This window comes from Neopsephotus bourkii, unplaced genomic scaffold, assembly GCF_033783945.1.
Source record: "Neopsephotus bourkii isolate Nb327-2 ecotype Australia unplaced genomic scaffold, CSIRO-AGI_Nbou_v1 NB_54, whole genome shotgun sequence".
Lineage (NCBI taxonomy): Eukaryota > Metazoa > Chordata > Aves > Psittaciformes > Psittacidae > Neopsephotus > Neopsephotus bourkii.
Window position 1 is genome coordinate 455,839 of NW_026900571.1, and position 13,251 is coordinate 469,089.

A 13,251-nucleotide genomic window follows, 5' to 3' on the forward strand; every position below is an offset into this window, starting at 1 on the left:
CCACTTTGGGAGAGGGGAGGAAACAATGAAGGAATACAGGAGAAACCCCTCAGACCTCATGAGAAACTTCCCTAGGTTTTATTGGAAGCCATGAGGATTCCATTTCCCTGAAAACAGTTTGTTACTTGTAATAGGGCATCAACCCCACTGATTTCCCTCTCAGCTGCTACAGAGACCAGCATTCCATGAATATTTCTGAGCTTCCTCATTAGTCTTCCTCCGGCAGCTTAGGGAGCGGATCACTGCTAGTCCATGGGGTTGAAGTAGGACAGAGCAACTACAAATAATGCTTTCCTTCATTTTACAGGTGAATCGCCCTCACCCTGGTGATCATCCTCTTCTGATCATCTTTATGGTTGGTGGAGTCACAGTCTCCGAGGTCAAGATGGTGAAGGATCTAGTAGCAACACGCAAACCTGGCACCCAGGTAAAAAGAGCTCTAAATATACATGTTCCTGTGTGAACAAAGACTAAGAAAATTTGTCAGATAATGTTCCCTATAGCAGTGGTACCAAACCTACACAAAGCCACAGCCACATGGGCAGGAATGGTGTTAGGATTTTGTTGGTGAAACATCTGTAGGCAAGAAGTGTTCAGGCACCAGAGACCTTTTTTTTACATGTTAGAGCAAGCAATGAAATTTCAGACTCAGGTTGGGTAGTCTATAATAGATAGCATTATTCTGAAGGGGCTTTCATCATAGAATCATAGAATAGTTAGGGCTGGAAAGGACCTTAAGATCATCAAGTTCCAACCCCCCTCCCATGGGCAGGGACACCTCGCTCTAAACCATATCACCAAAGGCCTCGTCCAACCTGGCCTTGAACACTGCCAGGGATGAAGCATTCACAACCTCCTTGGGCAACCTATTCCAGTGCCTCACCACCCTCACAGGAAAGAATTTCCTCCTTATATCCAATCTAAACTTCCCTGTTTTAAGTTTTAACCCATTACCCCTTCTCCTGTCACTACAGTCCCTAATGAAGAGTCCATCCCCAGCATCCCTATATGCCCCCTTCAGATACTGGAAGGCTGCTCAAAAGATTTGTTTCTTCATATTCTTTATAAAGCAAAATATTGGATGTCCAAAAGGCTACAAGCTCTCTAGCAGTACATCTACAGGACAGAGTGTAGGGATGCTGAGAAGGAGCTGCCAAGGATCTAGGTACCATCTGGTGGCACCCAGTGGTGATTATCCAGGCAAATCAGTCAGCACTGCTGAGGAGCAAAATAAATTAGCCTGAATACAGCTGCACTGTTTCTGGACCAGACCATCTATCTCTGATAGATACCTGACCACTAGAGCCCTTAAGCAGCCTGAAGTAGGTGATGTGGAGAGAGCCCCAAGTCTCTGCAGCCTTTGGATGTGCTATTGGCCTTCTGGAAGGGAAGCTTTAGTAGCATCTGTCCATCCGCTCTCCAGCAGCAGAAGTTGACTACAGCAGCTGTCATCTGAGTGGAGTGGAGAGGGAGAGGAGAAAGATGGATGAGCCCTGGTGGCACCTGAGATGGTAAATATCATTTAATTGCAGAGGAACAATCAGGTATCTGCTGAGTAGTGCAGATACACAGGGTAATCTAAAAACTGTAGAGAAGTAGAGAAGTGCTGTGCAACCAGCTGCATCATACACAGAACTCTGGTTTCCCAGGTGGCTTGTAAACATCTTGTTTTCAGTCCCTACGGAATGCAGTTTTGGTTAGTGAGGAATCATTAACAAAATTGAGCCAACCAAAGCCAGAGCAGCCCCTTGGTTTGACATGTGTGTTCCATGTTTTAATTGTCTTTGTAAGGCATTCTCAAGCAGTATTTTATAAAGCAGAGTGCCATTTTTTAGTGTTTCTTTCCCATTAGCCTATGGCTAATCCCCCCAAAACAGCAAATGAAATTCTTTCCCCTCGTGGAGGTGAATTGAGTTGTGTCACACTGATGAACAAGTTAATCCACACCCAGAATGTGTTAATACACCCTGAAAGATAAGCAGAGGGTTAACATGTGAGTTGGTTGCGAACTATGCAGAGAGGCTTTCAGCTGGCTTTCTACAGGGACTTGAGGCTTGACAGCGGTGACATGGGATCTGGTGTTGCTTTGTTTTGGCTTAACCCTGGCAGCAGGTCACCCTCTGAGGCAGATTCCTAAAGAATTTTAAGCTTTTACTGCATTTTGCCCTTTGTGCAAATGTGCTGTGTTAGAGGTGAAAGGACTTTGGGGGAGAGGCGGGAGGAAGAAGAGAAAGAAGAAAAGCAGCAGTTGTGCAAGTCTTTCATATAGGAAAGAGGTTATGAGTTTGTTGGATTTACCTGGATTTCTGCACTCTAGCTGTGAATGTGTGCCACCTGTTTGGGATTATTCTCTTTTCAAAAGCCAGACATTTGCCTAATTCGAGCCAGTGTTTAACAGAGCTTTTTAGTGGTGTTCAGGCAATCAGGTTCAGGCTCAGGGGAGCACTGGCCTCCCAAGTCCCCTCCAGTCAAACAAAGCCCTGACATTTATACTAATTATTGGCCCTTGGAGAAATGGAGAGACGTGTGGGTGCAAAAGTAAAGAATTGAGGAGAGCACCAGAAAAACTGACAGGGCACACTGATTACTACAGCAGTTGTTTGGAGTTGAAGCAAATGACATTTAAATGTGGAGTGGGAGACACGTTTCCATCCACAGAACTGCTCTGCATCTCAATATGAATTTCAGTTTTTATTTCTCATGGAGCAGCACAAAGGAATACAATATTTCTTATGTTTATCCTACTTTCAAATAAAGCAATTACCTTTTTTTTCCACTTTAATGAGGAAAGTAAAATACAGGAAAGGGCATGAGTGCATGTTTCACACTCCCTCCTCCCAGCATACACAACCATCTATGTGGTTGTGGCTGAGGTAGGCAGGCAAGAGAAACCGCTCCAGATGTAACATCAGATGTTAGCTGCATCCTTCCCTGCTGAGGGGGAGCTGCCCATGGCAGCACAGTGGGTTAGGATGGGAGCTCCTGGCTCCTCCACTTCAGCTGCCCTGAAGGGGTAGCCCTTCAGGTGAAGCATCAAAGACAAGCATGCTGTGCTGAACAAGAAGGTCTGCAAAGGAGGTACGCTGTCCTGAAAAGACGAGCCTGAAGAAGAGATGGGCATTACTTACCTGTGCAATTCCCCCCTTCTCTGTAAAAATGAAGGAACAAATTTATCCCTCTCAATAAGCCCATATGTACTGGTCTGTACAGAAATACTGGGGGAAAGAGACGAAGTCCCACTGTATTTATCTGCATCCTTTCTCAAGCATTAAAGTTGCAGATCTCATTTTTCTGTGTGGACTTGTTATTAGTTGCACAAATCCCCTCAGGGTTCAGTGGTGGGACTCCAAAAAGAAATTGCTTTTATCTGGCAGTGGCTATTGTTGATGTTTGGCTCGTACGCCCAGAAAACTTTGGTAACATGTCCCCTCGTGTTTTTCAGACTTAAGCTGCGTGATAACAAGATGAGCACATACTGTGCTTAGTCTGATTCTCATGTAACATAAGTAAGACAATGTCAGCCTTTGGCATCTGCAAATTATAGAGAGTTTTTTAGCCTTAGGAAGAAGAAGAGATAATCAGTGTCAGTTTGCCACAGATTGTGTGGGAGGACAAGGGAAGAAGTGGGGGGAAGACTATCAGCAGTACAGAAGGGATCCTTTCATTATTTGAAGTGAAAAGATGAAAGAAAGACCAACAAAAAAAGTTGAAATGCAGCACTATCACACATTGAAGCCGCATGATGAAGAGCACAACTAGTTTGATAGCTGCTGCAGGAAATGTATAGACAGGCATACTCAGTTATTGATGCTTGTGCTTCCTCTTCTCAGGTGTCCACTGAAGAAGCAAATTCATTTGCAAGCGGGTTTGTAAAATAAATCTTCCCCCTACATCCCTGCCTTCAGTCCTCACCCTATAGACACTGCTGAACTTGGGGCTTTGCAAGAGCAGTGTCCTACAACTTCAGCCCTGGCTTAGCTGCACTCAGCAAGAGCATACTCACTCTCTCCTGGCTTTGCAGTGCAGATAAGCCTTCACCCTAGACACCTGCATACTGGTTCACATACTGAATTAAAACAGGTACCTGAATGTAGCAGGGTGCATATCATGGTTGTAGTGAGCAACTGTTCCATTCATCAGACCCATCTTGGATTAAAAATTTGAACGAACAATAGCAATAGCATCCCCACCGTGCTCGAGGTTGAGCACTGATTCTATTGTGCGGAACAGCCTGTGCCTGGTCCTAAGTGATTTTTGAACAGGGACTGTGGCTCCCCTCAGCAGGCTGGCAGCACGCCTGTGGTGCTCACCTTACCTTCAATTGGAAGGAAACAGCTTTCACTCAAATCTCTGCTATAGGAGGGGAAACCCCTGCTTCATCAGCTGGTGCCTCAGTAAACACAATGGCAGTCACAACAAATCCCCGGGTAAGATGTTTGTAGAAATGTGTCAGAGCACACATTCATTAAGAGTACAATGCTACCAGTCATTATGCTCCTTAAAGTGATTTAACTACAGTTATTAGCGAGCAGACAGTTTCACTGAGCAAGCTGTATTGCCCTGTCAGTAAACACTAGAAACACACAGCATGCCTAGTGCTGGGTGAAGCAAAGGCCTCATATCCACAGCTCATTAGAACTGCGATCAGTCTTGGTCCCCTTCGTTTTGACTTGTTTCTTGTTCCCCCTTTCAGGTAATGGTGCTCTCCTCTGCTCTCCTGACACCACGTAGTACTATTGAGTTGTTATTTGCCACAGACCGTCTCCAGCTTCATAGTGATATTTGATGGAGGAAGATCTATGGAGATGAGTGAATGCCTCAGCTGGAAGCATCAAATCCCAGGTCTGTCACTGTTCCCGATAGCACTGCAAAATATGGCATGTGCCCTGCTGTAGTGAAACAGCTGGGTGTCTGGCTGCAAGGGAACATGCACAGCTCACAGGAGCTCTTCGAAACGATCCACAACTCCCCCCTCCTTAACAATAGCACCATGCAGTGCTGAATCACCCCAGCCCCTCTTGGCATGGCAAAGATGATCACTTGTCATAATTCCCTAGAAAATGAGAGGCTGAGGACCAGGTGATGATGAATTTGCACTCCCCAAGCAGTACTTTTTTTTAATCTGGAGTATTCCTGATGATTTCACTGGCGTTGCTTCTGAAGGGACTGAAATGCTTTCTGAGGGAGTGAAAGGCCAGCAAAATACACCCTCTCTGTCATGCTACCATGCAAAACCCATGTGCTTTACACAGGTTTAACAGCCTCTGCTCTTACTTTGTCCTGCACCCTGGAGAGGCGATGGAGCACAGCCCTGATTTAGCTGGCAGAGCAGCTCCCAGTCCAGTGGTGCTCTCCTGACAGGACCAGTCGAGGCAGAGGAGAGAGCTGTACTCAAGGGCTGTGTTGAGTGGCTGCTTCTCTCTCAGGTTCCTGTTTCCTGCTCTAGTTTCTCAACCCACAGCGGCAGGAGAAAAGGCTGTTTCTGATGGCACACTTCTCTGTAGGTTTATACAGGAAGACATATGGGCTGTGGTGGTTTGATGATAACCCCCCTCCCCTCATATGCATTTAGAAAAGAAAAAGAGAGAAAAAAGAAGCACAGTCCCATTTCCAAGAGGCCACAGCACAGATTCTGTCTTGAGCTAGATTTCTGAGCAGCAAGATTAGAAAACAGCTTTTATTTTTAATTTATGACCACAAAAGAGCTGCTATCAAATTTGGTTATGTAATTTCTCTTTATAAAACTTTGCTGCAATCTGTGATAAAAAAGCAGCAGCCAGTAGATTGTAATTGCCCATAGCACCAAGCCTTCCAAATTCCAGTGTAAAATGGTGGAGCTCTAAAACTGCATCCTCTTGCTTCATTCAAAGGATGCTAAGACTGCAGCTTACACTGAGATGAGAATGTGAAATTGTGACATTCAGTCTATCAGAGCATTCTTTATTATGCCAAAGGAGTAGATTAAATGGGAAGTAGCTTTTTAACCTTTGTTCATTGGTTAGGGTAAGTTCTCTTAAATGTTTATAATGGTCTTCAGAAAAGGGCGCCTTTTGATTTAAATTCACTTTTGGGTGGCTGAGTGGAAACAATGGACCAATTATAAAGCATGGACAATGTCGCCTCTATGGAAAAGAAATTTATAAGAATGACTATAGAATGGAACTTTGTGCTATAAAAAATGAGAATTATTATGAGATTGCAATGTTAAAAGCTCAAGAAATAGTTTGAACAGAGCAACTGAAAGCAAATAACCAGTCTCTTTTTCTGTCTTCTGTACTGTTTAATCTTAGAATATAGATGTTTTGTAAATTCTGCAATCAATAAAGCAGTGCTCTTACAATGCCAAACCTCATCCTTCTTCTTCTCTCCCAGTACGCAGTTACACACGCGAGGACTGCATGTTCCTGCAACCCCTTTTTCTTTTGCTTTGTTTGCCCCAGAGAACCAAGACCTTTGCTTTGGGCTGGCAGCAGAAAGGCTCCCTTTCATCTAGTGGCCATTGCTGATCAGTGAGTTCAGCTACTCACACCTGAGATGCTGCTGCTGTTTTCTGGTGATAATGGAAGCTGGCATTGGTGGTCTTCTCTTCCTCACGTGTCTTTCATCAGATGCTCTTGAGGTTTCTGACTTGGCCATCTAAGGGCATGCTGTATGGGACAGCGAGAAGAGGGGGGGAGTGTAACTGTAAGCAGACACTGGTGCTCTTGTAGTTCCTCTGACTGAGACAGAAACGAGTGTTCCAGCCCCCCCACACACACTTTGCAGGAATCTTTTCAGCCAGTGGGGCCACAGCTGAAATGGCAGTGGATTCTGGGGACTTGGCCATCCTCTTGTAGGCAAGCAGCTGAAGAAAGAAGATGGTCACAAAAGCCTGGAGCTGAGCCTTGCCAGTGGCCCTAGTGTAATAGCTGCTTATTTGTAAGAAATAGGTGTAGCAGCTACACATATCCTGTGCTCCAGGAAAAGGCCAGGGGAGGTGTGCTGATCAGATGAGTAGGAACAGCACAGAAGCCACTTTGCTTGGGCAGGTTCAGGACCACAGCAAGGAGTGCCAAAGTCCTCTGCATGTGGCACTAAGTGATACTCAAAAGATAGGAAGAGGAGAAAACACAAAGCCACCTTTGGCAAGCGGCTTTACTACTGTATTAATAAGCTATGCAGTATTTGGTGATTTAATAAGCCCAGATGGGAAAAGCAAACAGCTTTATTTGCAAGTGTGATCCTAAACCACTTGGCTAAGGAACTCATGCTCAGAAAGTTTATCAATAGCAGCACCTTGTCAAGGTTTCCCTGCACCAGGTGTTACAGCTGTGTGCTAACCAGGTGAGCCCATGTGCAGCAGCCACCCTAGTCCCAGCACACACATCTTCCTCAGGGTCTTAGTAATAAAATAATTGAAGACTTGAACTCTGATTAAGTTCCTCATTGTCATATAGCTCAATACATAAAGTTGGGGCTTTTTTGGTTTTTTTTGTTTTGAGAAAGTAGCACTCACTTGAAAGATTTAGTGTTTAGATTTTGACCTACCTCACACCATTCCTTTCTCACTGGAGTGGGTTTGTTTGACAAGGGGAAATGAAGAATCCCATTTTAGTTTGAAATCTCCGCCTCATTCAGTTCCTGTCCTACAAGGATTTCTTAAAAGGAAGTTATAAAGCTGTTGTGAAAGCTCCCCCCCCTGTGGTTTATGCTAATGTACGTTAACTACCTTGAGAAAGCTCTAGCTTTGTCTCAACTTTTCTCTTTCTTTGTCTCAACCCCCTATTGCCCATTGCTTCTCAGACACACACAGAACACACAAGAAAAGATGCAATTCAAAAGTTTAATATTGAACCAGGCAGTAAGAATGAAAAGTTCACTCCCTAGGAGGAGTAACTGTACACAAAATAAATAAGTTACAGTTTAAACAAAAGCACAACCGGCTTTTTAAAGTGCATGTGTATAAGGCCCTCAGGCTGTGAACTCCATTGGCTCAATGTAAAAAAAGGAAAAAAGTGTGTGTATATATATATATATATATATAAATCTGCCACATGTTTAAGGATGAAGACAGACTGGCTCAGCTCAGAACATGCCACCAGCTTCATGGCCTGGAGCCAGCTGTGCTTCACACTGCACTGAATCATAGCCACATTCCTTCTGTGCCTATTGCACACGGGAAAGAGAAGAGAGGTGTCTTACACTGACTCCACCTCCACACTCATTCCTCAAAAGCTCCAAGTTGAATCATTTTAGTCTGTAAAATCCACAAGTTATTTGTAAGTAGATATGTTTACACCCTCTGGACAATAGTTTTGCATACAAAGAAATCTCATCAAGTTGTCAGCAATACCATAGCTAGTAAAAAAATAAAGGACCATTGTTTACAGTCTTGATACCCAGTCCTATCCACTTATTTTACACTTATTTTTACAGAGCAATTTCATGTTTGCTTATTTGCTTTGAGATAAACAGTTCTGCTGTGCAATGAAATTAAACAGATACATCATGCTGTCCTTCATCCGTGGAAAAACAAGACTCAAGTGGTTATTTCTTAACAGTGAACTGCAGTTCAGGGTGTTTCCCTGCTCAAGTACAGGTTGAGTTACAGCTAAAAGGTTGTTTCTGCACAAATGAAAGCCAAAGCTGCAAGACTGAATAAAAGCAAACTGAAAGCTTGTTTCATTTACTGACAAGTTCCTTTTCCATTTGAAAATACTCATTCTCCAAGTCACATCCTAGAACTATCTCAAGAGTTTTTAGTTTTTTTCTTTTCCTTTTCCAATCTGTGACTACTTTTTTAAGCAAATGCTTAAAAACTCCTATAGCCATGCAAAAGACTACCTGAACCATCCTTCTTTCACAATGCCTTGACTCTAGACGTGCCAGTGTTAAACACCCCAGGTTTCAGTCTCAGGCTAAGCGTTGGGAAGACCAGAGTCTCTGCTGTCAAACAGAAGTGACAGTCCTCACTTTGGCAGACAAAGCTTGCTTAAACCTTCTTTTCAGATCCTGCATGTTGGGTGATTTTGGCCGTGGAATAAGAGAGGTTCTCCTTCTCTCAGGGGTGCTGGTTGTTTGCTGCCTATTGACTTCTTTACAGAGGAGATGGAAGGCATTGAAGACATTGTTATAGTTTTCACTGACAGATACTTCATAGAAAGTACAGCCCAGCATGTTGGCCAGCTGAAGTCCCTGCTGAGGCTCCACCTCTTTGATGTGCAAGAGATCAGCTTTGTTTGCGACAACGACAACAGGGACTGTGTTTCCTGGATGCAACTGTCGAATATGATGGTAAAGGTGACTGAGCAGTTCATAGCTTTTACAGTCTGTGATGGAGAAGACTATCACCAGGGCATCTGCCCAGCGAATGCATCTGTTCAGCTGCTCATTACAATCCAGACTGTGTTCATGGATCTGAAAAATGAATGGTCTCAAATTAGATAGATGATGTCATAAAAGATTAAAGGTATTTGTCTTTAGGAGTCTGTGAAGCCCAATAGCTTTTTACAGCTTCAGACATATATATTTGCATTTCACATTGTAAGTACAAGCTTAATCTGAGCATGGTGAATAAATGCATATGTTGATTCAGCTGCAAAAAGCTGGAATTTAACACTAGTGTTTGCTATACTCAAATGGAAAATTGACCTGAGTAGTTCTGCATGCAGAGAAAAACTTTGTAGTTCCATAGAATGGGAAATTAACTGGCTAGACAGTAAGTCTGGGGAAGCAAAGATATGAGCTGGAAGCATTTAGACCTGGAGTGTTGCCCAGTTCAAAAAAGCAACAATCCAGCATTACTCAGGTCTATACATCCATAACTTTAACTTGTGACATGCTAATGAGCACAGCCACAATACAGACTTCACTTTGTCACGCACATTTCTGAAGCTTGTGGGGCAGTGATCATGACATTTTCTTCTACACACACTGTATATGCACAGAATTGTTTCTGGGTTTGTGTCCAATGCTCCCAATATACAGGAACAAGACACTCCAGTAGTTCAGCCACTCAGGAGTAATGGCCTTCCAATGTACAAACAATTCATTGAAACAGTGAGTTGCTTTCTTTTACTACCAGCACACTACAGGCACCCAACACATCTGACTTGGCTGGCTAAAACACAGGTTACCACCTCTCCCACACAGAACACTGAATTCTGAAATGGACAGCAAAATACTTCCTAGAAAGACCATAACAAGATGGTTATGTACAGAGACACACAAGCAGACACAAACTCAGAGCTGCTCTGGTAAACTGCATGGCTGCATCTACCTCACCTGAACTCCCGGAGTATCTTGCACTTGAATAGCCACCATCTCTCCATCTATCTGGATGTGCCTGCTGTAGAGATTACCTGACAAGAACACCAACAGGTTCACAAATACAGCCAGCGCTCTATAGATATCTTACTTCTGCTGCCCATTAGTTGGGTAGGGAAAGTTGTCTTGCTATTTATGACACAAGGAACCAGTGCTGCAAGCTTTTTGTAAGTAACAGCCCATAAATTTATGGCTTTACTAGAAGCCTGGGATTTGATCTTGCATTGACTTGTTTGGAAGCTTGGCATTTAATAATGTGCAACCTGGGACTTAAACACTTCTTAAAGACTGTCTTAGCTTAGATAAAGGTAAGTGTGCAAAATAACCAGCTTTTAATACAGAAAATCATTTTACTTCTTACTATTTCCATACTTCTCTGCTGGCTGGCCTGTAAGATTTGTTGGGGGGTGTGTATTTAGTTTTTTCAAGTAACTTCCTCAACAGAGGGGTGTATATTTTACATTCACATTAGTTTAGACTTCCCGCTGTACTACGCTCCAGCATTATGCCTATTAAGCTAGTACTGTCCAGATCATATAGCTGCTGGCATTCAGCTTGCCAAGAATAATGCAGTATTAGGTTTGGAGAATACTTTTGTATTTTAGCTAAAGGACTTCAAAGAGGGACATTTTCAGCATATGAAGTAAGGCCTGTCAGAGACCACAGTGAAACACAAAGCTAGTGAGGCTGTGATCACAGACAATGTATTTGCTGTGGTGGATACGCACCTTCCCATGGGCTGCCAGAGCTGCCCAGGGCACAGATTTTAAGTGAGCAGCCAGCCTTGTAACAGCTTGGGGGTTAGTCCGTGCACCTACAGCCCCAGTAGCTTTCAGCTCTTCCTTTCACACTTGGGACCTGGCTTAGGGCTAGGTTGTATACTTTAACTTCCAGGATGGAGCTCACTATGAGGGTGGTGAGGCATTGGCACAGGGTGCCCAGGCAAGCTGTGGCTGCCCCATCCCTGGCAGTGTTCAAGATCAGGGTGGACGGGGCTTGGAACAACCTGGTATAGTGGAAATTGTCCCTGCCCGTGTCACGGGGACTGAAACTGGGTGATCTTAAGGTCCCTCCCAGCCCAACCCATTCAGTGATTCCATGCCTTGCACCCCCCGCTCTCCAGCCCGTGTACCCCCCGAGCGGCTCTGGGGTAGGAAGCCACCGGCTGGGAAGAGGCTGGGGCACCGCTCTCCCTCCTCCCAATAGACTTCCCCCTTCGCGGCCGCGGAGACCCCGATTCCCACGGCCCCCTCCGCCTGCCTACCTGCGTTCCGCTCGTAGTCGCCGATGAACCGCCGGGTGAGGAACCGCACCACGAGCGCTGCGGGCAGGCACAGACAGCCGTTAGCCGCGCTCCACCGCCCCTCACGGCGCCCCACCGCCCCTCCAGCACCGCCACCGCCGCCCATCCAACACCGCCGCCGCCCTCACCTGTCTTGCCCACGCCGCTGCCCCCCACCACCGCGATCTTGACGAGGCGGGGCCGTGCGGACGGGCAGCCGTCCCCGCCGGGCGCGCACTCGGCGATGGTGCACATGCTCTGAGTCAGGCGCATCGCCACCCCGAGCCCGCCACACCGCCCCGCGCCCACCGCGGCCACCGCGTTTTTCTCGTCCCCGCCCGCGGCACAAGCCCCGCCCCCTCTCAGGCAGACCAATCAACGCGTCCGGCCGCGCAACGCCCCTCCGGAAGCTCCGCCCCACCCGGACTGAGGCGAGCGGCAGCGGGTGTGACGAGCCCCGAGCCGGGAGGCTGTGGGCAGTGTGGTGACGGCTGTCAGTGGGCAGGCGCTCCCGCGTGTGAGGAGAAGCCTGGGGACGCTGTGAGACCTTCAGGCTCCTGGGGTGCCTCCAGCCGTTAACCCGGCCTCGGCGCCTCTCCGGGCCGTCTCTCCCCGTCCCGCCAGGCTGACACAAACACAGGCAGCATGTGTAAGGCTCAGTCCTCTGGCCGGGGGCACGTCAGCCCTGCGGCCCCGTAGGGCCGGCTGTCGGCTTGTGCACGAACGGCGTCCCACACTGCACCCACATCCTCCAAACTCTCCTTCCCTTTTCCTTCCCCTTACCTTTCCCTTCTTCCTTCCCTTCGACTTCCCTTCCAGCCCTGGCAAAGCGCTTTCAAATAACCGCCCAGAGCAAGAGCCGACTGAAACCAGAACGGCTGCAACAGCAGAGGAAAGAATTGCACGCAAGAGACGAGGCTGGGAAAGGTCTGTGCCTGCTGAGCTCGGTTATAACGCGCAGAAACGGGAAAAATTGAGTAAAACATGGATGTGAGAACGGGTAAAGACACAGCAGGCGATGATGGCAAGGGAGGGGAAATACACAGGAGACGTGGGTGGGGAGCGGGGGAAGGTACCCTCCGGGGAGCAGTTGCAACATTTGCCGGCATGAGCAAGGAGCCTGAGCTCAAAATGGAGGAGTAAAACCTGCATGCCCCCCAAACAAAGAGTGATAGGAGAGTGGTGACGGAGCAGGATAAAACCACCCTCCTGTTCAGGAAAGACAGACCTCATCATAAAGGCCTTTTGGTAACACAGAGTGCTAATCACACACACAAAAAACAGTAGACCCAGTGTGTGGCTCAAAACCACAGCAGGGGTAAGGTTAAAGAGGGTCGGGGTAGAACTGGGAGCCTGGTGATGGTGACTTTGGCCAAAGGCGGTCACCATCGCAGCAAACCTGCATTTGTGCAGAGCTGTCTATAAGCTGCAGAGCTACTTTTGCAAATGAAGAAAGATACCTGAAATATAATGAAACACGCTGCTGCTCCTGCAGTAGTGCTGCTTTCCCAGATAGGAAGGTGAGAGCAGAGTCTATGAGTGATGCCTGGAGCTGAGCAGCACTGGGTACAATAGAGAAGAAGCCCTGTTTGACAGTCAGTGTCAGCAGGTGATAGTGATTTAGCAGGGAGTATATTGTAAGGCTAGCAAGGTCATAGGGGAAA

General features: G+C 46.4%; 2 protein-coding genes across 2 annotated transcripts in view; one reads left to right on the forward strand and one right to left on the reverse strand.

The window, feature by feature from the left end:
- The window catches only part of SCFD2 (sec1 family domain containing 2), a 191,775-nt gene extending 185,428 nt beyond the window's left edge, over positions 1–6,347 (forward strand). Inside the window, exons 8-9 of the mRNA XM_061352578.1 lie at positions 308–427; positions 4,694–6,347. Of these exons, the coding sequence (XP_061208562.1) occupies positions 308–427; positions 4,694–4,786 (213 nt within the window). The 3' untranslated portion in view covers positions 4,787–6,347. The remainder of the gene's footprint in view (positions 1–307; positions 428–4,693) is intronic.
- Positions 6,348–7,808: 1,461 nt separating this feature from the next.
- RASL11B (RAS like family 11 member B) lies at positions 7,809–11,916 on the reverse strand. Its single transcript, XM_061352590.1, has 4 exons — positions 11,737–11,916; positions 11,570–11,626; positions 10,264–10,340; positions 7,809–9,396 (listed from the first exon to the last, which is right to left on the reverse strand). The coding sequence occupies exons 1-4, from the start codon at positions 11,858–11,860 to the stop codon at positions 8,929–8,931; spliced, it is 726 nt and encodes a 241-aa protein (XP_061208574.1). The 5' UTR covers positions 11,861–11,916; the 3' UTR covers positions 7,809–8,928.
- Positions 11,917–13,251: the final 1,335 nt, after the last annotated feature.

Excerpts from the sequence above, each read along its gene's own strand:
- RASL11B (XM_061352590.1), bottom strand. The coding sequence starts at position 11,860 with ATGCGCCTGACTCAGAGCATGTGCACCATCGCCGAGTGCGCGCCCGGC. Across the intron at positions 11,627-11,736 it reads CAGCGGCGTGGGCAAGACAG|CGCTCGTGGTGCGGTTCCTC; the intron begins GTGAGGGCGGCG and ends GCCTGCCCGCAG. Across the intron at positions 10,341-11,569 it reads CGACTACGAGCGGAACGCAG|GTAATCTCTACAGCAGGCAC; the intron begins GTAGGCAGGCGG and ends TGTTCTTGTCAG.